At 55.7% G+C, this 22117-nt stretch overlaps 2 protein-coding genes across 4 annotated transcripts in view; one reads left to right on the top strand and one right to left on the bottom strand.

The window, feature by feature from the left end:
• Positions 1–6396, top strand: part of PSMB7 (proteasome 20S subunit beta 7) — a 61595-nt gene extending 55199 nt beyond the window's left edge. Inside the window, exons 7-8 of the mRNA XM_032865828.1 lie at positions 3078–3229; positions 6115–6396. Of these exons, the coding sequence (XP_032721719.1) occupies positions 3078–3229; positions 6115–6226 (264 nt within the window). The 3' untranslated portion in view covers positions 6227–6396. The remainder of the gene's footprint in view (positions 1–3077; positions 3230–6114) is intronic.
• A 1022-nt stretch (positions 6397–7418) lies between these two features.
• The window catches only part of NEK6 (NIMA related kinase 6), an 81024-nt gene continuing 66325 nt past the window's right edge, over positions 7419–22117 (bottom strand). For 2 of the 3 annotated variants that reach the window (XM_032865827.1, XM_032865825.1), the window contains exons 8-10: positions 19674–19768; positions 12196–12309; positions 8929–9039 (exon numbers count right to left, since the gene is read on the bottom strand). In XM_032865827.1, the coding sequence (XP_032721718.1) occupies positions 8929–9039; positions 12196–12309; positions 19674–19768 (320 nt within the window). Of the gene's footprint in view, positions 9040–12195; positions 12310–19673; positions 19769–22117 lie in introns of all 3 variants that reach the window. The other variant, XM_032865824.1, reaches the window with a different exon arrangement.

Below are 22117 nucleotides of genomic sequence, written 5' to 3'. Positions count from 1 at the left end.
TTTTTTAAAGGTTTGTTTATTTGAGAGAGTGCACATGCGCTAGCGGGGGTGGAGCAGAGGGAAAGGGAGAGAGCATCTTAGGTAGACTCCCTGCTGAGTGCAAACCCTGATGCAGGGCTTGTTATCATGACCTAGCAGAAATCGAGTTGGATGCTTAATGGACTGAACCACCCTGGTGCCCCAAGACATGGATTTCTAATCTTGATCTCTGCCGTACTGCGTTGTAGAAATGTTTAAGTGGTGTTTGTGGGCAGTTTGGGAAACGCAGGGCTCCCCCACCTCTGTTACGGAAATGACAGTTGGAGAAACTGCCTGTTGGCCCAAAGACTACCATCCACCATCCACTTTGCCCAGGTTCTGAAGATCCTATGTGATTGAGGAGTGACATACCCTGAATCAGGGAACTGCTGTCCACTGTCCCTAACTCACTAAGGAGCCCCCAGCTGAGACAGGTTGCTTGTGAGCTGGTAGGGTGCTGTGGCATTCTGGCTCTGGAGCCCCGTGGACCTGTTTTAACTGTTCACTAGCTTGGTGACCTTGGGCAAGTCATACACTCTCTCAGCTGTAGTGTCTGATAGTACTAACTTAAGAAGATGGTTGAGGACAGAGGTAAAAATTATGATCATCAATATGCCTAACTCGATACTTGGCATATTGTGGTAGGTGGTCAGTAAGGTTCATTCCATTTCATAATATTCAGTCCTGTGCATATTAGATGAGGGTAGGACTGGAAAAAAGACCAGAGACTTGTGAGATTTTTTTTTCCTTAAGGAATCGGTGGAGAGGAAAGGAATTTAAATGTGTATTTTCCCAATTTTTAAAAGCCTTTTATACTTAAATAACAGCACATAATAATTTTATGAATAAATCAAGCTATACGTAATGCTTTTTGCACATTTTTAATTTTTTTAAGTTCTTCTATTCACATTGTGGAATATTTGCAAAATAGAGGACGATTCGCCTGTGATCTGTGCACTCTTTGCATTCTGGTATCTGTGTGCCCAGTTTCACTGACAGACATTAGATACGCATGCCTGATATCATGTGTCTATCTCTGTTTCCTTGGAGTCTTCCCCCATCCCCAAACATACAATGACTTGGGAAATTTAAATCTGCAGTCCCGAGTGCAGCCAGCAGGGTTGCTGACATCCGCTAGGTACTGTTGGCTGGCTCAAGGCACTGATGGCAGTGATGAGAAAAGCAGTGATATCAAAGCAGAGAAAATCATGAAACAGAGAAGAGAAGGGAAGAGGAAAGAGAATAGGTGAGGAGCAGGGGAATAAGGAAGGTGTCCCTACACACGCGCGCGCGCAAATCTAGAATCTTTTAAGAGAAACAGTTTGGAATGAGGCCGTGTTCATTAACTTACGGTTAGGTTTTGCTGTCTGTGTGGTAGCCGCCATCTCTAAGATGGTTTCTTTGGTATCACCTTCATGGGCTTTTGGCCTCTTGGGAGCCCCAGGAGAGAATTCCTGATTGGAGGATCCTGTTTGAATGAGTTCTCACGGGGCTGTATATGCACAGGAGAATAATGGGCTCCGCTGGCCCAACAGTAGGGCCACTCAGGAAGTGAAAAAACCTGGTAGGATAAAGATCAGAATAACCCCCTAGCTCCTACTGTTGGGTTGCTCAGGATCCCACTTCCAGCAGAGCCTTCTCGATCCTTCTCTGAGTCTGTAGAGGGCGCTCATGTCATTGGAATCCCACTTCCTGGCTTAGGGCAGGCAGAGGAGTAGGATCCCTGAGAGGCTCAGATCTCACAACAGGAAGTCAGCAAATCTGCCCTTTGATGATTGCAGGCTGGACTTTGAGGCAGGCGTGCCTGTTTCTCAAAGAGCGGCACTTCCATGAACTCTTTGGTTCGTCTTGCTTGCTTGTGGGCTCTACAGTGCTGGCGAATGGGGAAGGGGCAGCACAAGTTGGAGTCTCTTGCTTGGGAGAATGGTTCATCTTTTTCCTTTTTGCCTACAGAGCTTGTACTTGGCTCTGTACTTGGCTCTTTTGGGACAAAGCAGGTCCCCATCTTGCGGCTTCCACTACCAGCCTTCGGTGTTACTGGCCTGCTTTGTGCATGCCTGGTGCGTGGCTTGTCTTGCAGAGCCCTCCCTGGGGCCTTGCTGAGGCAGCCGGTGTTTCCACAGCTCTGTCTCAGTTATCCATTAGCCCTTAGCACACGGCACTGTAGCTACTTGTGGCTGATTACCCCCCCTGCACGCTAAACCCCCACAGGGCAGGGACCTTGGGGCCTCATCCGTCTCTGCAGCTCTGCCTCCTAGCATCTGAAAGGCCTTCTTGAATCAGAAATGAATTAATTCACCTTTTTACAAGTAACTGTTGGTGACTTAGACTTGTTCCTAAAAGAAGTAGAGGAGAGAATGATTCAAAGAAAGGAATCACTTTAGGTGAAAGAAAGTAATAGATTCTCTTGGACAAGAGGTCCCACCCTTGGCTTTGCCACCATTTTGCTAGAACTATAATGTTTTGGTTTTAGTTTTTCCCCTTGATAGTGACTTCTTCATTATGTTACCTGAAAGCAGGTTCCAACTGTTATGGAACATTTTTGATCAGGGGTTAGCAGACTACAACCCATGGGCCAGCTCTGGCTCTCCGAGGCTTTTTTGGCACACAACCACACACGTTTGTTTATACATCGTCTTAACGGCTGTCTTGTGCTAATGTGGCTGAGTTGAGTAGTAATGACAGAGACAGTATATCTACAAAGCCTAAAATATTTAGTACCTGGCCCTTGACAAGAAAAGTTTACTGGTCCCTGTTTTAGATGATAAATTGCTGTCAGCCCAGAGTCCTCAGTCATGCAGTGATTATCCGATGTGAAGCGGCATTTTGAAGAGGTGCATGTGTAAAGGGTTCAGAAGACCTGATTTCTGCACTTACTAGCCGAGGAACCTTCAGCAGGTCGTTCTGGTACTCGGAGACCTTTCCTTCATCTATAAAACGGGCACTGAAAGGGTCCACCTCACCAGGGATTCTGCACACTGCTCTTGAGGGCACTTTGTGGCTGTCAGAGTAGCTCTCACAGCGACCGTGGCCATGACCGTTACCATTCTCTTGCTCAGGAGGAGGACGCCAAGAAGCTGGTGAGTGAAGCCATCGCAGCGGGCATCTTCAATGACCTGGGGTCTGGGAGTAACATTGATCTCTGTGTTATCAGCAAGAGCAAGCTGGACTTCCTGCGCCCGTACTCAGTGCCCAACAAGAAGGGGACCAGGTAAGTGGAGAGATGGAATTCTGCCTGTGTACCCTGACTCCCACGGCTACCTGTGGTCTCTCCATGGCACTTAGGGTTTTCTTGATTAGTAACTCCAGTGTCCCCACGCCAGCCTGCCACACACACCTTTGAGTCCTTATTTGCTTTATGATTTGGGTAGCTGGCAGGTATAGAAGGGTGGTTTAACTTGTAAAATGTTGGTGGGAGAGGTAGAGCAGGGCCCAGTAGAGAGTCCTAGCCTGGGGGTTTGCCGGGAGAGGTTCGAATCACCTGCTGTTCTTTCTCTAGTTTCTTAAAGGATCCCCTGAATTCCTGTATGAAATTCCACGAGAAGCACTTTGCAGGGAAACCAGCCCACAGCTTTTCTCAGAGTTGCGAAGGAGTCGTAAGCAGTTATAAACCATGGGTTAGGAGTCTTGCAAGTTAGCCTGGGGAGCTCCCCGGTGCCTCCTGCTCTCCAGGGAGCCGAGCCAGTCCGCCTGGGGCCTGTGCCCAGCAGGCCTGTGTCTCAGCGGCTCGGCCCAGGCTCAGAGTGGGGGACAGGGTTCCAGCCGGTTTGCTGACTAGAACTGGAAGGTTTCCAGCCCTCGTGACTGGTCTCACCTATAGTCTCGTATTGTTGTCCAGCTGTTTGGCCATCCTCTGGCCCCTGACCTCTTCCACGGTCCTGACAGCTAAAGACGGGGCTCCTGAGCACTGCGGGCTTCACAGACTCGACCACCTCCCGGCAGCCTTGTAGCGAGGCCAGAGCGTAGCAGGCACCGTCGCCTTAACTCTCACTACGTATACACGAATTCCAAGTCGGGAGTAGTTCCAAGGAAAGAGTAGAACATTGAGAACCAGCACTGCGCTCAGCGTTGTGGGAACTCAGTGTGCTCGCAGCAGGCTGCGGTAGCTCAGTAGCAAAGAGTTCTGGCTCAGGGGCTGGGAAGAGGTCATTGCCTGGCATGGTGACTTTGGGCCCATCAGTCTCCTAGTCTTGGAAATGACGGAGCTAGCTAGGTGAACGACCCGTGGAGTACCCGGCCTTTGAGCTGGAAAGGAAACCACCTTCCGGGCCTGGGGCTGTGCTGGGGAGCAGGCTTTGCCAAGCTCCCTGACGGCTTGGGTGCCCCATTATATGCAAGATGCTGCAGGAACTGAGAGTTCAGGCAGGGCGACCTGGTCACACTCCATCCAGACAGAACAGCCTCCTGGGTGAGGAATCCGGAAGCCACGTTTGAGCCTCTGAAAGGAGTATTTGTGTAGGACAAGGAACCTGTGCTTAGCAGTGGCACATCTTAATTCTTCAGGACATTGTCAGTCACAATGTGCGAGTAAACCCACAAGAACAGACATAAAATGACCCCCTTGGCGAGTTGTAAAGATTCAGTGAGCTGGTACGGAGGGGCTCAGCCCGTGGCAGGTGTGCGCCCCCTGCCCTCTGGACAGAGCCACTTGCTGCTCAGGGCCTGGGCCCCACGGCAGCGCTGCGCTGCGGAATCTTACCACCGTCTCTCCTGCCAGTGGCTGACTGGTGGGTGCCGCCTGGGGTAGCGGAGCCTTTCGCAGAGTGGGCAGTCAGCGGGTGGGGTTGGGGGCAGAGATTGGGCCTGGGCCGTTGTGCACCCAGCCCTGCACCTTCCTCTCGGCTGCTCTGCTGCCAGCCCGCTGCACCCTGCTTGGGGAGGCCCTCTCTGCCGGCCGACGCCAGGCGCCCGTGCCCCGGGGTGGAGGCTCTCGCGTGTCGGAGCGGGACATGGTGCTTCAGAGGAGTCAGGCACACAGGAGCCGCAGGGAGCTCTGGCTCCCAGACCACGGGCTGCCGGGGGTCCATTCTGGGGGGCAAGGAGCTGCATCCTCACGCCAGCAGGGGAGGGGCGGGGCACAGCTCCGAGAAGGTGCCGCCGTCTGATCCTTGGAAGAGAGTGTGGTGGATGGAGCCCGAGGGCCGGGCGGAAATGAGGCCAGCCGCCTGCTGCACGAGCTCCTGGGTTGCTGCAGAGCTCTGACGTCTGCTTTTTCCTGCTTCCTGCCCCCTGTTTGAGCGCCAGTGCCCATCTGAGGGGATGATTTTCAAGGAGCACGTGGTCACGGCATAGCCAGCAGCCTTCTGTTAGTCCGCGCCAGATTGACAGAAATAATGTCCCAGCTGGGGAAAGACCAGAGGAACAGTTGGATTTGTACTGCTGTTTGACGATACTGTAATTCCTGGCCCCGGTGTGAGAATTAGCAGCTCAGAGGTGGATCCGACAGACTGCCTGTGTTCCGAGAAACCGCTGTCGCGAGTCACCCCGAGAGAAGGGTGGGGCATGATGTGGCGGCGACCTGCCCGCTGCCGCGGGGAACAGCTAACCCTTCTCGAGGCTCAGAAGTGTGGTCTAGAGGGACAAGTCCAGCCAGAGTCTGCCTGCGGGTCATTTTTATACTGTTCTCGCTTCCACATGTTTTTAGTGTTTAAGGTAACAGTTAGGTCATCCTTGTTTCTACACAAGAGAAGGGTGATGACAGCCTAACAAAAGGGCCCACTTCCTGCTGATACTGAAGGGTGCTTTGGGGGAGTTGAAGCTCGAAGGCAAATGACCAGGTGCTTTCCAGCATCTTTTGGGGACGGTGAGGTGGAGAGGGAAATGTGAGGGCCCACTAAGTGCCAGGTGCACTCTCTGAGCGCTTTGGGGCACACATCTACTAGGCACCCCTATTTTGTAGCCCTGGAGCACCGGGGAGAGTGAGCCTTGGGGCAGTTGAGTACCCCTCCGCCCAGGGTTACAGAGCTGGGAAGCAGGAGAGCCAGGCTCTGAGTCCAGTCCTGCTTGCTGCTTTGCCTGAGTACTTGTCCCTCTCTCCAGGCCTCTCTCGGACTCCTTGAGGGGATCCTAACTCTGCTTTTATTTCTCTCCCACTAGGTTTGGCCGGTACAGGTGTGAGAAAGGGACGACTGCGGTCCTCACTGAAAAAGTCACCAGCCTGGAAATCGAGGTGCTGGAAGAGACAGTTCAAACAATGGACACTTCCTGAATGGTGTCCAGGGAGAACCTGGGCTTTGAGCAGCACAGGAATCACCCTGATGGGCTGATCTGTGCTCTACGGGGGGGGTGGGGGGCAGTGGAGGCCCCCCCGTAAGACCTTCATTTGGCGTAGTGTCTGCTGAATGAGACCCAATAAAAATGAAAACCGGATGGAATGGCTGAGGTCTGGAGGTTGTGTGGTTTTTTAGTCACTAAAGCTCATCAACCTGCCCCTCCCACTTTCAGGATAGGCTTGCCTCCCCCAGTGCCCATCTGCGTTCACACAGGTCTAAGAGCAATGGGACCCTCCTCCCAAAAGCAGGTGAGGCCTCCTCTGTCGTGGAAGTCAGATGAACCTTTCTGCCCATCCTTGTGCAAACTTCTCTTTGTTCGGGGTGGTCCCAGGTTTTCTTGTTTTGTTTTGCCTTTTTTAGAGTGAGGGCAGCACAGCCTTTTAAATCAGCAGCCAAGTAGGAAAAAGTAGAGACATCGGTTCTAAGTACCAAGAAAAAGCAGGTAGGGGGACAGTTGGCTTCGCCATAGCTGCATAAAACTGGGTCCGCTGCTCGTCGGCCACTTTCACAGAAGTCAGCGGAATGTTCTGGGGCTCGCAGTTTGTAATAATTAGGGTACCATCATCTCACAGGCCCTCGGGCCTGGTGAATGGTTGAAATTTCATGCCTCCAGAGGGTCCTGGTGGGCAGAGTTGCTCTCATGGTGTTGAATGTAGCATGGTGTACAGGAAGCAAGTTATCTGTGTCTGCGGCTGATTTTGCCACGGGTGACATAGTAGAGGCTCTGAGTGCCATAAGCAGAATATGTGCAAAAAACTCTGTGTGGAATCAGAAAAACTTTTAGTGGCAAGTGCTAGGCAGGAGATCGGGCCTTGACTCTCCCCCAGAGATAGCGTGGCTGGGGTACATGGCAGAGTCCCAGCACCATGGTCTTCCAGAGCGAGCCCATTCTTGGGGCACCCTCCCTTGTTAAAACTGCAAGGAGTAGGGTAGGGGGAACAATGGAATTATTTAGAGCAGTGTCTTGGCTGATGATGATCAAAATTATCTGGGGAGCTTAAAAAATTTCCAAGATTACTCCGAATGTCTGGGGCCTGAGAAATTCTGTTTTTAAAGGCGTCTGGGGAAATTGTGCTGTAACATGAGGCTGTTTTTAAGTTATCCGTGAATCGTACTCACTCGCAGAAGTGACCCCACTTACCCCATTTTATTTCAAACATGGAGAACAAGTACAAAGCAAAGGTTGCATCTGAAGAAAATGTCCCAAACCCGGCAGGGTTACAGTAGAACAGAGTTCACATGTGGGAACAGAGCCGCGGCCCAGCCCAAGTCCTTTACCCCCAGGGAGGCGTGGGCCCCTGGTCAGCAAGTCGGCTGCAGTCAGAGAACCTGACCAGGACGCTGAGTGGGCGGGCACGTCTCTATCTGGACGCTGAACTGTCACCAGGTCGATGGGTGACAACTTAGACCATATGAGGATTAACTTGAGTAGAAAAGCAAAATTCAAACTATTTCCTTCAGAGCTTGAGTTTTCCCTAAGTTCACATTTATAAATTAGTCTTCACAGTTAATCCTATTTGGGAACAAGAAATAAACGAACATAGTTCTGGTTTCCTGTGCATCATACAGTTAGTTGTACGTTAATTCTTGACTTACATGGTCCATGGACTTCAGTTTTGCGAAGGGGTGGGTGAGTGGCTATCATTTTTGGATCATCTACAAAATGCTAGGTAACTTGCCTATTTTATTTCCAATTCTGACAGCAAGGCTGAAGGTAGACACTATTAGTCCCATTTTACAGATGAGGAAACTAAGGCTCAGAGAGGCTAAGAGAGGTGCCCAGGGTCATGGTAGGCAGTTGCAGAACCAGAACTTGTACAGAGAACAGCCTGAGGGCATGGTTTATATTTCTATTTTTTGTATCCCGTGCTTCCTTCCCACAGAGGAGAACAGACCCTTAACACTGTTAAATGAACTGCCGGCCTTCCAGCAGGCGATGGCGGGAGTGCCCGAGGTGCCCGGGACGGAGCAGGTGATCAGGAGAGGAGGGCTGGGCCAGGCCGCACAGAACACACCCGAGGCTCTCGAGAGACCAGGTGCCTTCTGAGACTCTGTGCCAGATGCTGGGTTCTCCTCATCGTCATTCATCAAGTTATAAATGTAGATAAAAAATATTTGGAAAATCTCCACTCTACTTTAAAAAATTATTTCCATTTTATCCTTTTACAACAGAGCAAGCACACAGCTTGATTTTTTTGAAAAGATTCTAAGAGCTAAACTGAACTTGCTACTAACCATTTTGAAAGGCTCACTACAAATCACACAGTCTCCTGCACGTCTCCTGTTCTTACAAACCTTGACGGGTCACTGAAGGAATTTTCCTAGAGATTCACATTACAATCCAGATGCAGGGGGTGCGCCGGTGGCTCGCCGAGCCACCCACCCTTGGTAACAAGCCAGCTGAGACTGTCCACAGTTTAAAGAAAGGACTTTCGAATGTGACCACCAGTGACCCTGTGACCAGTGCCCCTCCCCCAGCTGCTCTGCACTCAGCATCTGCTGTGAAGCCCGGCCCCCTCTGGGGAACCCGCCGAACCCTCTGGTCTTAGTTGATCTAGGCTACCAGGCGGCCGCTTCGGAGAGAAGACTCAGGTGAGGCAGAGTGGAGCGGCTCTGAGACGGCGCGCTGCATTCGCGTTCAGGTGCTGGAGGTCCACACGTGCATCTGCTTGGCAACCTGGTGCACGTAGCCGATGTCGGGTCTCTGGTTGGGGTCGGGGTAGATGCACATGCTGACCAGTTCCCGTAACTGCAAGGGAGAGGATGGCGTGTTATCCCCCGGGAGGCTCTGCACCCTCGCCCCGCCTGCGGGGACTCCGCCCTCCTACCGGAGGGGATGCCTGGCACATGGGTGAGCGATAACGGGGGCCGCCACGGCCACTGAGGGGAGCCAGCGCCAGTGCTAGGCCTGTCTGGCCCCAAGGCCACACTTGGAGACCCTGTGAGTGGCTCTGTCCAAACAATTGTGAACTTCCAACTGCCCACACTGCTGTGTGTGTGTGTGTGTGTGTGTGTGTCTGTCTGCTGTCAGTCATGCCGACACCCAAACCAGAGGACAGAACTCAAGGCAAGGGCTTATTGATCATAATAAATGCATTAACATGCAGCAGGGCTGCAGTCTGCCCACCCCCTGGCCTCTTTATTGTGCTCATGAAAGACGGAGCTTTTAATTATACAGACACTGAAGGCTGCGCCTGCCTCGGGGTGGGGGAAGGGCGCCTTGAGCCTCTGATCGCCCCGGTTCTTCTGATAGCCAGAGTGCCAATTATTTTAATGGTAATTAAAATAATGACCTTAAAAAGCCTACATCTTAACTTGCATCACTGGGCTCACTGCAATTTTTTCATTTAAATACCTGGTGCTGGAGTGGCCGGCTGGCCCTGCGGGGTTTGGGGGGCTGCAGCAGAGAGAGGGCTGGGCTGGTCCTGAATAAGAGGGCTCCTGTGGACTTGGTGGCTGTGCTCAGGGAGTCTGCGGAGGCTGGAGGGGTCAGGCGGGGGCCCTGGGGCTACTGGACGCGCTCCCATGTTTCACACCCGAGATGTTTCAGGCTGCAAACGAGCTTTCCCCGGGTCGGGCACTGTGAGCTTCCCTGCAACCCTCGTGCTGCCTTTTTGGGGTTCTGCTGCTTCATGAACACCGGGAAACCCCTGGCCCGAAAGCTGCGGCTGCGCCCGTGGGCGGCCTGAGCACTCCTGGAGTCGGAGGTTGCGTGTGACGAGACAGTCCATTTAGGAATCTTGTGGAATCTCACAGTATTCAAGGGAAGGCAGCAGTAGTGGCCCCTGACAAGTTCATGTACCCAAGAAAAACGGAGGAAGGTAAAGTCATCGTGACTCCCAATTACGCAGCGAGGAGACTACGCAGTTGGCAGTGAGAGCCTGTTTGAAAACCTGAGAAACAACAATAATGTGTCTTATACCCCTAAGAGGTGACGTGAACTTCAAAAGTGAGGTGTGCTGAGCAACTGCAGTGCAGAGAAGCCCCTCTCGCTTCCTAACACCCGGCCTAGAAATGCTGAACGGAACTGGTGAAAGCCGGATGCTCTGGGGTGTGCGAGGCCACAGAGTGGGAGTGACTGACTTGGGAGAAGGGGGCGGAGGGCTTTATGCGGTTTTATTTCATTTCAACTTCTGTCTACAAGGCAGAGATTATGGTTCCCATTTACAGGTGGGAAAGGGCCACAGAGAAGTTTCGATTTGCTCCAAGGTCCAAGTCTAAGCTTCTTCTAAATAACACAGATTTTCAAATTTTAAAAGGTGAGGAAAGAAAAACCAAATGCAACTATGAACTTGGTTAGGAAATCTCTTAACTGGACCTTTCCTGCCAACTCTCAGTCCAGGACTTAAGTACTTCCTTCAGGGAGACTCGAAAGAACTCTGTCAAGCCACTGAGGCTAGAGCCGCAACAGAGAGGGCACCAGACAACTCTCCAGGAGTGCGTCCTCCCCACCCTGACCCTCGTCCTCTGGGAGTCCGTGATGCCAGTGAGCGTGGTGTTAAGTGTGCAGGCTGCCAAGATGGGTGGCTGATGACCCTTCTGGTTGGCCTGCCTGGACACAGCGTGAGGGCATGCTGGGACACCTGGTCTCTGCAGCCCAAGCCCTTGGTGCATGAGGGCTGTTCCTTCCAGAGCCTTCTGAACCTCCAGGATTGGGATGGCAGCAAGCTGCACAGGTGGCACCTCAGCCCAGTGGGACCACTGGCTCCCGAATAGGCGTGGCATCAAGAAACAGGACTGCACAGTGGCTGCGTGCAGGATCTCTGGGAGATTGCCTTCACCACTTGTGAGTTACGTGACCTTGGGCAAGTTACGTTAATCTGTCCGTGTCTCAGTTTCCTCGGTAAAATAGGAGGTGGGGGAGGACCCCACGGTAAGTCATAAATGTGAGCTGCTGTCCTGCCACAACAGCCTGTGGTCCTCAGGGTGGGCCCAGGGAGGTCCCGGAGTCCCCCCAACACCCGCTAGTGCAGCCCCGGACAGAAGGAGCATGGAGAGTTGGCACAGCATTTACCCAGAGCCAGGCCCTTTGTTAAGCTGGTGGCTCCTTTTGGTGGCACTGGGGTCAATGTGAGCCTGGTGCTAAGCTGAGCACATCACATGCATTACCGAATCCTTACACTGACCCCGGGAGGCCGCCTCTAGGATTATCCCCGTGTTACAGACGAGGAGACCGAGGCTCCGGAGAGTTCAATGACTCGTCCAGGAACAGGGAAGAGGGGCCACACCCTTAGCCACGCTGTGTTGTAAACCTGTCGTTTCATCTGCACATCCTATTTACAGGGGTGAAACATTAGCCCTGTTTTCCAGAAGATGGCACTGAGGGAGGGGATATGCACACGCAGCTGGGACCTGGCACAGACCCAATGCCAGAACTGTCTGTGTCCAGAGCCCTCGCACCCAGAGTAAAACGCTGCACGTAAGAGCCCAAGAAGACCAGTCTGTTTGCCCTGGTTTCCTGTCATGGGAACGGAGTGGCAGCCAGCGCGGGGGATGGGGCATCCAAGGTCCTGCCACCTCCTGCCTCCGCATCTGGTTCCTGTTGTCCCACACGGCACAGAGCCTGTCTCTGGGACCTGCAGCGGCCAGCCTCGTACTCAAGCACCGGCTTGGGAGCCAAATGGGCAGAAGTGTGCCAATGGGGCCTCCCCGGCCAGCTCCTGCTGGTTTCTGGGCCACGTACTGCTGTGGGGGCCCACACTGGTGTCCATGAAACCTCTTTAGTAAAATTCATCTACTTTTCCCCCATACCCCCGCCCCTGCGTCACTTTCCCAGAAATCTTCCCTTTTCACCCAGTTAAGAGAACCCAAGTTCACACCCACAGCCATGGCATTTTGGAAATGGCTCTCCTCTCAAGCCACTGCTAGCCGTAAAGCTTCCCAGACCTGGTGGCGGCAAACTCACCTTCTCCGAGTAATGTTCTCCAGGGAGAGGCGGGTAGTCACACTGCTCGATCTTCTGGCAGAGGGAGAAGAGGTTCATTTTATCTCCATAGAAGGGGCTCTGGAGAGCTGCCATCTGTGGGGGGAAGGGGGGATAAGAAAAGTGAGTTTGCAGCCTTGAGGTCCAGGGGCAAAAGGGACCACTCCAGATTGGGGTGCCGTCCTCCTCTGGTCCTGATGGAGAATGTCCAGAAGGATCTCTTAAAACCCCGAGGGAGCTGGGATGCAACACAGTAGCAGTTTGAACTGAACTGAACCTTGTCATGCAAGCAAATTCAGTGGCACGAGGCTTCAGTGGTAAAACTTTAAAGGCAACAAGGAAGGGGGAGCTGAATATGGAGGGCCAGCCGCGTGCAGTCACACGGCCCGCCTCACGCCGCAGCTCTCCAGGACTGATTCTGGTCGCATGCACACGGCAGATGGGGAAACAGGCCCTGCTCACTGGGATTCGTGCCTGTGCCCAGCAGGCTCTCTCTGGTGCATTGTTCCATTCCGAAGACACCCATGGGAGGATGTCTAAGTAACGCACTGAGGAAATTACCCAAGGACTAGCATTTTGGGGGTGGGGAAGGGGAGGTGAGGCCTTTCATTTTTGGTTTTCATTCTGGTGTTTTCACTAGCCTGAGGGCCTGGAGTTCGGGGCAGTGGCTGGTGCTCTCTACAGAAGCCGGCAGCCCCGGATGCGGGGGCCTGGGACCCCATGCATCGCAGAAGCTCTGGGGTGCAGGGGCAGCAAGTGCCTGGCTCCGCAGCTGGCCGCAGCCTGCCTGAGTCCCAGCTCTTCACTCTTGCCAGGTGTCTGGCCTCCTGTTTCTTAGTCTGCAAAATGGGAAAGGCTCCACCTGCAGGGCTCTGGGCAGGCCCAGCCGGCACAGGTGTTCCCAGCCTGATGAGGCCGGGGACACCGGCTCCACCCTGGGGCACTGGGAAGCGAGAGGACTGTGATGGTGGCCCAGTGGGGTCTCCCCCAGTCGGGGAGCTATCAGGCTTCCCCTTTCTGGAGGGTATCCAGATTCCCCACCCTCACGGCACTACCCCGGCTTCGCGGGAGCTCAGGGCAGCTGCGCCAGGCACAGTGCCCGGCGGCCCCCCCCCCCCGCTGACGAACCCGTAATGGGATTCAAGTGCTGCTCGTCACTCCGGCTCACTGCTGCCTGCCACAGGAGACGCCCAACGCCTCCTGCTAATGAAGTGCCGTCGGGTCTTTGTGCCTGCCTGGTGCCTGCCTGTCCGCTGGGGAGCCAGGCTGCCAAGGCCACTCTGTGCAGACTCCTCGGCCAGGGGCTCCCCGGCCCCCTGAGGGATCCTCACTGGGCCTCAGGCCCCGAGGGCGGGCCAGCGAGCCCTAGCGCAGGGCGGGGAGAAGGCTGTGGGTGTTGGGTGTGCAGGTGCCCAACGAGCTTTAGTGTCCGGTCTGACCCCATCCTCTGCTCATCCCCATGGGCAGGTCTGGCCTCCTTCAAGAGGGCCCAGGAGGCTTCCGAGCCCAGGCGACGTTCTTGGGTTTACAAAAGGCCTCTGAGGAGGCAGCACGGTGCGGCCTGGAGACTTTGTGGTTTCCTCTGACCCAGGCCCAGGGGTCTGCACCTGTGGGGAAGCACCTGTGGGCCCAGGTGCCAGGGCCATGCCGAGTGATTTCGGAGGGGCGTTGGGGGCCAGCCTCACCTCTCCGCCCGTGACCAGGGGCTCTCAGCCCCTGGAGGAGAGCTGTGGAATCCCCTCTTGCAGGTAAGCTGCAGCGAGGGACCCCTGGGCCGGGAAGGGCATGTGGTGGCCCAGCCCACTGCGGGCCCCGCCAGCCTGACAGGGAGCCCGGCCTACTGCCGAGTGTGCAAAATGGCACCGCTCGGGTGATGCGGTTCCAGCAGCTGAAATGAGAGCCTTGGTGCGAAGGGCTAATTGGGCAGTTTCAAAAGGACATCTGTTGCCACGGTAGAGAGCAGCTGAGGCTTGAGGGCGGTCACTTGGGGTGAGCTGGGTGCCCTCCGAGTTGTGGCTGGATGATTAAGATGGATTTTCCTGGAAAGTGTTTCTGTTCAGAGTAGAAAGAACATTTAAAAATGCTGGTGCGCTAACACAGGCCCTGGTTTCCCGTGTGTGGGACCTGGGAGGGAGACTGGCTAATCCTTTCAACAAGCCGTTGGGATGTGCACAGACCTGGCTGGTGAGGATCCCCAAAGGGCCCCAGAAATTAGGGGGGATGCAAGCCCCTTCAGAGCGCTCCTCCTCCCTTGTGGGACGCTCCCACACCGTCCTGAACGGGGTCAGCAGAGGGCTCTACCGCGGGAGGCTTCTCCATCCACGAAGGCAGCGTTTAGTGACAGCAGCGCTGCGCCCGCTGCCGGCTACGCGCCTTCCACCCGGATCAGGGCGCCGGGCTGTGAAGGAACCTCTGGGCCTGCTCGAGGTGCTGGGATTAGAACGATTATCCGGAATGAGGAGATCCTGGCACTGGTGACCAGGACACCCCCACCCTCACCCCCTCGCCGCCTGGTGGACGTGGCGGTGGACCCGCCGTTCGGGCTGATCCTGGTGGCCGCGTCAGAGCCCCGAGAGCCGTGGGTCTCAGCGCTGCTCCTCAGATGCACAACTTGTCCTCTCTGGCGTGATCGGGATGACACACAGCCAGGCACGTGGGAGAGCGTGGCCGCTCGCCCCCTGCCAGCGGGGCTCAGACGCACTGGTGTGTGATCTGAGATGTCAGAGGGAGAAGGGGACTCTGACTTCAGAGATGACAGCAAATGCCTTGGACTCCCGCCCTGCCAGGACACCCATCTTGTCACCTAGTATTTCCCGAACACATCCAGGAACGACAGACGCCGATCACCCCGTGGTCCACAGCCCTGGTCCCTCGCGAGCCAAAGGACACCCAGACTCTTCTCTGGGTCCAGCGAGAGTTCCAAACGGGGCTCTGTCCCAGGGGCCGCTGGTCCTCAGTCTGGCTCCCCTGCAGCTTTCTTGCCGGCTCTCAGTCCGCGGAGGCCGCCGTGAGAAGGTCCCCTGCCGAAGGTTCTGGGGCCGGCGCTGGCCCAGCCAATTCCGTCAGCTCCGTGCCCAGAGCCGAGCTCGCGTGTACATGCGCGCTGCGGAGCCTCGTGGGACTCTCGTGATCCGCCCCAAAGTCTAGGGCAGTGCCGCTCCCCGCTGCTGAGCCGTCGGCCTGTCCCTCCTCAGGCTGACCTCTTTGAGACGGGTCCCAGCAGGCCCCCACGCCGGGGGAGGACGAGCCAGGCGAAGTGCTCCGTGACAGCTCCTCACCAGCCTGGGGTCAACCTCAGAACCTTCAGGGGAGCTCAGGGGGTCCTCAGAGGACACCTGGCTGCCCAGGCGACAGGGGGTACAGTGGGCTGAACAAAGGCCCGCAGGGATGTCTGCATCTTCATCCCGGACGCCTGTGAACCTGTTACCTTCGATGGCAAAAGGGATTCAGCAGGTGTGATCCATTCAGGACCCCGGGTGGGAAGGATCTGGGTGCTCCAGGTGGGCCTTACATGTAATCACAAGTGTCCTTGTAAGGGGGAGGATGAGAAGGTGAGTTGCCAGAGGGGGACAGAGAGGAGGTCACGAGCCAAGGAGTGCAGGTAAATCTCTCCATTTTCCACGGAAGAGACAAGGAAGCGGATTCTCCGTAGAATCTGTGGAAGGAACTGGCCCCGCCAGTACCTCGCCTTTTGTCCACTGAAGTGGCTTTTGGACTTCGGGCCCTCAGAACAGCAAATGAGTAATTTTATAAGTTGTATGAAGCCATCAGCTTTGTGGTGATCTGTTACAGCAGCTGGAGAAACCCAACACAGGGGGCTCCCAAGACTCCCGGCCCAGGCTGGGGTCGGGGAAGGCCAGGGCTATGCTCTGTCCCTTCAGGTCACTCTGGCTCAGGTGGCCTCCCCCTGGGCCACGCTGAATCTGCAGACGTGGCCTGGAGGGGGTGTGCGGGTGGGGAGTCCCCGCCACGGCTCTGCAGGCTGGTGCCCCTGGAACACGCCACAGGCTGGGGAGCGGGAGCGCCAGCCGTGTCTGCGGGAGGCTTCCTCCCAATTACCAAGCCCTGGGCCCAGATGCATCTCCCTCCGTCTGCCGGGGAAACATCCGCTCCCCGCAGGGCTCAGGAGCGGGGAGAGGGGTGACAGCCTGGGGCAGAGCCCCTGGGGCCTGACATCCTCCCGGGGCCACGCGAACCCTCTTCTGTGGGAGGCCCCGGGCCCTCGGGTGGAGCTCTGGGCCCCCTGCCCCTGAGGACGACCAGGCCCAAAGGGTTTGACGGATTTCCCTGACTTCCCACTGCCCAGACGTCCCTCCCCGGCTGCGAGCCGCGGGGCCCCACACGCTGCCAACAAATTAATGAGCTCGGCTGGACCAGGGCCTGGTGCTGGGGAGCCTGGTCAGACGTTGTTCAGGGGCCGCAGAGGAGACGAGACGCCGAGGACCGCCTCCCGGGACCCCAGGCTCAGGCGGGGCCTGCGTGGGGAGTGAGCGGCTCTGTGCCGAAGGCCTGGCATGAGCACGGGGAGCCAGCTGCCGTCCCCTGGCTGCCGGGAGAAGGCCACCGCTGCCCGTCACAGCCAGGTCTCACACCCTGCTCACCCGAGTGTCTGTTTATGTCAGAGACCCTCAGGCATCCCCAAGGCAGGAAGCAGCTTCCGGAAATCCCAAACCCAGAACGGAAAAAATGAGAGGAACCAACCCACCCCCGGCCCGGGGACAAGACCCGTGAGGCCTGGAGGACAGAGCCGAGTCCTCCACGGAAGCAGAGGCCAAGCTGCACTTCAGGTTCCCGCTGGCCAGAGCAGAAAGGGGAAGGTGGCCGGGTGCGGGGTCCTTGCCGCCAGAGGCAGGGGGCAGGTGCCGGCCACTTGGCTGGTGTGGGGTCAGCGAGGGTGAGTCGTGGACCCCTGCCTGCCACTGCCGGGGGCCTCCTCTGAGCCAGCCTCCCTCCGAGCGCACTGCGGCCAGGGACGATCCCGGAGAGAGATGCTGACTGGCCCCCCCCAGGGCCTCTAGGAAGCGAGAAGAGCAGAGCTTTGAACTCAGGTCCCTCCGACCCAAGGAGGCCCATGCCAGGGCCCCGCACGCGCTCGCCTGAATTACCGCCACTAGTCAGCTGCCTGCACACCCACACACACGCGCACACTGGCATTCGCACTCGCATACCCTGGAGCCCTGCCACACTGAGGGCATCTGCTTGGTCCTGGGGAGCCCCCAGCAGCAGGTCCTAACCCTGCGGACTGACGCTGTGGACGACGCCCAGGCGGTGGGGGATGGAAGCCCCTCCTCAGACCCCAGGCCCGGGCAGGGGGGCAGGGCTGCTGACGCTGGTGCACGGAGCCTGGGGAGGGCTGGGCTGGCCTATGATCTGGGCTTGGCCTTGTCACTGGCCTTCGCAGGCCCGGTGGCCACAGTGTTCACCTGGACTTGGACAGACGGCTGGACAGACCCCGAACTCGTGATTCATCTTGGGTGACAGACCCTGGGACCAGAGGTTCTGTGTGACGCTGAAGGTTTGCCCACCTGGTTTTAATTCCTCCTCAGCAAAACCAAATCAAAGCAGCCCTCTGGGGCTGTTAGGGACATGCAGGCACGTGGGACACCGGCTACACTCGTTTCTTTCCTGTCATCCTTGCTGACGACTGTGCTGACTTTCATCTCTTTTCTCTTGTTGCCAAAGATGCTGATTTCCCTCCTGATTCTTTCCCGCACCCGCTGTCCTTCCTTAGCTCACCGCCTACCCACAGCCACTGCAGACCCCCGAGCCCCACACCAGCCGGGCTGTGCACAGAGACCGAGATGGGGGAAGGAAACGCAACTCAGCCCTCTTCCACCCAAGGGCCAGAAACCGCCCCGAATGCCCCGACCCACTGCGGCCACCAGCCGGGCACCGCCTCAGCCTGGCTGCTCCTGTTCGGGGGCCATTCAAAGAATTCCTCCCACAGCAGATGCCCTGCGGGGTCCCAGAAAGCAGGTCTGTGCCCCATCTCAGTCAGGGACTGAGTCACTTCAAGATGACAGTGAGGGTCAAGATGACACGCTGCTGACCTCCAGGGGCAGAGGGTCCCAGGCACAGATGCCACCTGCTTCCTCTGTAACCTCTGGGCCAGTTCTTTATAAATGAAACGTGTGCTCTTAAAACAGAGACGTCGCGAACTTTAAACCTTGGGAAGGGACCCGTTCTGACCTCAGAGTCTCACTCAGTAACGCAGGGACAGGTGGGCCGACTGCCAAAGACCCCGGCCACAGGAGCCACTGCACACCCTACGCGGACCAGCAGTGGGCAGCTTATTCCTTCAGATCATTGCGTTCCATGTGCTCCAGGCCCAGAGTCCACAGTCCCAAGGAAGCAAAAAAGCCAGTCTCTGTGACCCTCAAACACCCCCGGGGGCCCCCTCGGCACTATCTTGAGCGTCACTGGCCTGGCAGTCACAGGCCACGTCAGCTTGACAACAAGCCTCTTTAGCTTATCCACTCCGAGCCAGACCCCACACATGCTCAAATTTGCTCCAGGGAAAGCAGACAAACTATCAAGGTTCCAATTTTGAAAGCAAACTGTGCTCCTTGGAGGATTTTTCAAAGCCTGTCCAGTCTGTTCTTTCATTTATCCGGATGGGGGCGGTGCGGGATGGGGACCAGGCCCATTTTACAGATGGGGAGGCGGGCTCAGCAAGTGGACAGAATCCCAGAGCTGCCCAGCCCTAGGTGGTCCAGCCCAGGACGCTGGAGTCTGTGGCCGCCTACTTGGAGGTACTGGAGGGCTCAGGCCTCCCTCCCTCCCCTGGGGGCTTGCAACAGCATCATGGCTTCGGGATGGCCTGTGCTCCCAGACCTCTGGGGTGGCTGGTCACAACGTGTTCATGTCATCTCCTGTCTGAGCCTGCCAAGACTCAGAAATATTCCTGTCCCCCCATCCAGACTGGCCACCAGATCTGGAAATGGCCATGTGGTGGCTCCATTTCACGGCTCAGGGGAGGGGACAGTGGTCTTTAGTGAGGCCCGTGTTGCTGAGCCTGGGAGAGCGTGGCCACCCTCTGTTAGGAGCGTGTTGGGAGCACGGGTCAGAGCTGACCCGTTCTGTCCCCAGGGCCCTGTGTGAGGCCTGATGCACGGGTGAATGACCGACAGTGGATGAGTGCATCCTGGTTACCAGGGAAACTGGGGCAGCCTGTGCCCCCTCTGTCACCCAGGCAGACACGGGACCCTGTTTCTCATTGCAGCTGCCCAAGGGTGACATCGCCCCCGGTCTGCCACCAGCCATGCCTCTAACAAGTTCCTCCAGCCTGACGTGGCAGACGTTGGGCCGAGTGGGGTGAAGGCCAGGACCCAGATGGAGCCCATGCCAGAGGAGAATGGACATCACCCATCCCTGTGGTCCCACCTGGAGCTGGTGGGGTGAGCCCTGCCCGGGCCGGGACCCTGCCACACACGTCTCACCCAAAGCCCAGAGACACTCACCTCATACAGCAGGCAGCCCAGAGACCAGATGTCGGACTTGAAGTTGTAGCCGTTCTCGTGGATCCTCTCCGGTGACATGTAGTAAGGCGTCCCCACTGAAATACAGGACGGGAGTGGGTGGGCGCTTCCTCTCTGTGCAGGGAAGGATGTGAGGGGCGAGGGAGTCTTGGGCGTTGGGGAGACTGGGCCTCGGGCTCCCTCTCCTCCTGTCCCCGCCTCAGTCAGACGAGAGGGCTGGGCCAGACTGGCTTCCATGCTGGGTAGGGCACGAAAAGCTGCTGGAGACCTGACACTCAGTCTGGGGGCTGGGAAGCGTCCAGGGGACTGGGATGCGGGATCCGGCTCTGGGACATGATTGGTCAACTGTCCTTTCAGGTGAGTGCCTGACTCCTGGAAGAGCCCCAGTAAGGATCTCCACAGTGGGGGAAAAACCAACCCGTTAACGCTGACCAGAGCGCATCACATGTGTTCACACATTCTTGTTCCCAACAGTCCTACAGTGAGGCACACCCACTTTACAGACGGGGAAATGGAAGCTCAGGAAAGTGGCAGGACTGAGGTTCAAACCCAGATCTCTGGGCTCTAGAGAGTGAGCTCTTGGCTGCCACCGATCGGCAGGTCCAGACTTGGGGTTGGCCAAGACTTCTTATATCAAACCAAGGACAGAAAAGATAGTGACCATAAACGAAAAGACTGATAAATGGGGACTTCATTAAAATTAGGAACTTCAGTTCCCCCACAAGACCGTTCAGAGAATTGAGAAGCAAGCCACAGGCTGGGAGAAAACAGTCAGGATACATATACCCAACAGTGACCCTGTATGCAGAATATATTTTAAAACTTCTATAAATCACTAAGTAAAAGACAAACCACCACCACCCCCCTCAAATTTACAGGAGACTTAACAGCACTTCACAAAAGAGGATACCCCAAGTGGCTGGGAAGCACATGAAATGACCTTCTTCTCATTAGTCATCAGGGCAATGCAAATTAAAAGCCTCATCAGTTACCACCGCCCACCTGAATAGTTAAAGTTAAAAAGTCTGCTATAAATCAAGCTTAGTGATGTGTGGAGAAATTGGAACCCTCGCGTGTTGCTGATAGGGACAAAAGATGGTACCTCTACCTTGGAGGACCATCTACCCCAGCAGCTATCACAGCTGAAAATAACACCGACACCATAACCTGGCAAGTCTGCACCCAGGGAAATGGCCAAGAAAAACGAGTTGCTTCTGTCCATCAAGAGACATGACCAAGAATGTGCAAAGTGGCTTTACTCCTAATAGACAGAAACTGGAAACAAACTCCAGTCAACAGAAGAATGGATAAATTGATAGTGAGGCCTACTCACACAATGGAATAGTATGCAGCAACAAACAAGAACGATCCTCAGTTACGCGTCCCCAAAGGGATCGAAGTCACAGACTGGAGTCTGAGTGAAAGCCAGGCCCAGAAGAGCACACACTACCTGATCGCATTTTTATCAAGAATGGGACATGTAGGGATGTCACATCTCCGTTAAAAAGCAGAGGGGCACACCTGCGGTGATCTGGAACCATACAGAGAGAAGAGGATTTCCTGAGAGGGGGTGAGCTCGCTGTCACCAGAGGCATGCACACTGCAGCAGAGGGGCTGCTTTGGCCGGGCTGAGGAGGGGCTCAGAGTCTGGGTTTATAACCAGATCTGTGGTCTGATTGGAGGACGATTGTTCTGGATACTTCGAAATCAGACCTTGAAGGCTGCTACACAGAGCATTTTCACAGGCTTGCAGGTCCCACACAAACGTGATGGTTGCTGCTGTTGGTCCAGCTAAAGTCAGGAGCCGGAGTCCAGCTCGGCAGAGGCTGGGCCCGAGACATGGCTTCTGACCTAGGAAGGAGGGAAGTCCTGCACCATGCAACTCACGAGACCTGAGGGAGAACAAACACCCCAAGGCAGGGGTCCAGGCTTCAGAAATCTGTGGGCCAAAGAAGTCTCGGGGCAACTTTGGTTCTGCCAGGTAAGGGTGTTTTAAAAATACAAAGCCCCAACTACCATTTGATGGTGTCACTATTATTTTAAAAAAAGATAGCGGAACACCAGAATAAGTGGAAAAACTCATAAGCTCAAACTTAGGGACAGTCCTTGCCACTGAAAGGTTTAGCTCTTTGAAAATTTTATTATCTTCCTGTGTGTCTCATCTCATTGGAGACAGGTGAGGAGTGGTTATGGCGAACTTGTAGAGGCTGTGAATGGAGGAGGGAAGTCCTGCTCTGGGCTTGAGCTCCCTAGGGCAGGACATTGTTTCCCAAAGGGTCCCAGTGCCCTGCCCAGGACCGGGTCACAGGGGGCACCTTCTAAGCACCTCCTCACTGAGCTATGAATCTGTCTGCATCATATCACTGCTAATACCATTTTCTTGCAGCCTAACACACCGTCTACTTAATGTACTATCCCAGAGGGTC

The sequence above is a fragment of the Lontra canadensis genome, unplaced genomic scaffold, assembly GCF_010015895.1.
Source record: "Lontra canadensis isolate GAN:19392208 unplaced genomic scaffold, GSC_riverotter_1.0 scaffold30, whole genome shotgun sequence".
NCBI lineage: Eukaryota > Metazoa > Chordata > Mammalia > Carnivora > Mustelidae > Lontra > Lontra canadensis.
The sequence above is the reverse complement of the archived record's forward strand: the minus strand, read 5'-3'. Positions and strand labels throughout refer to the sequence as shown.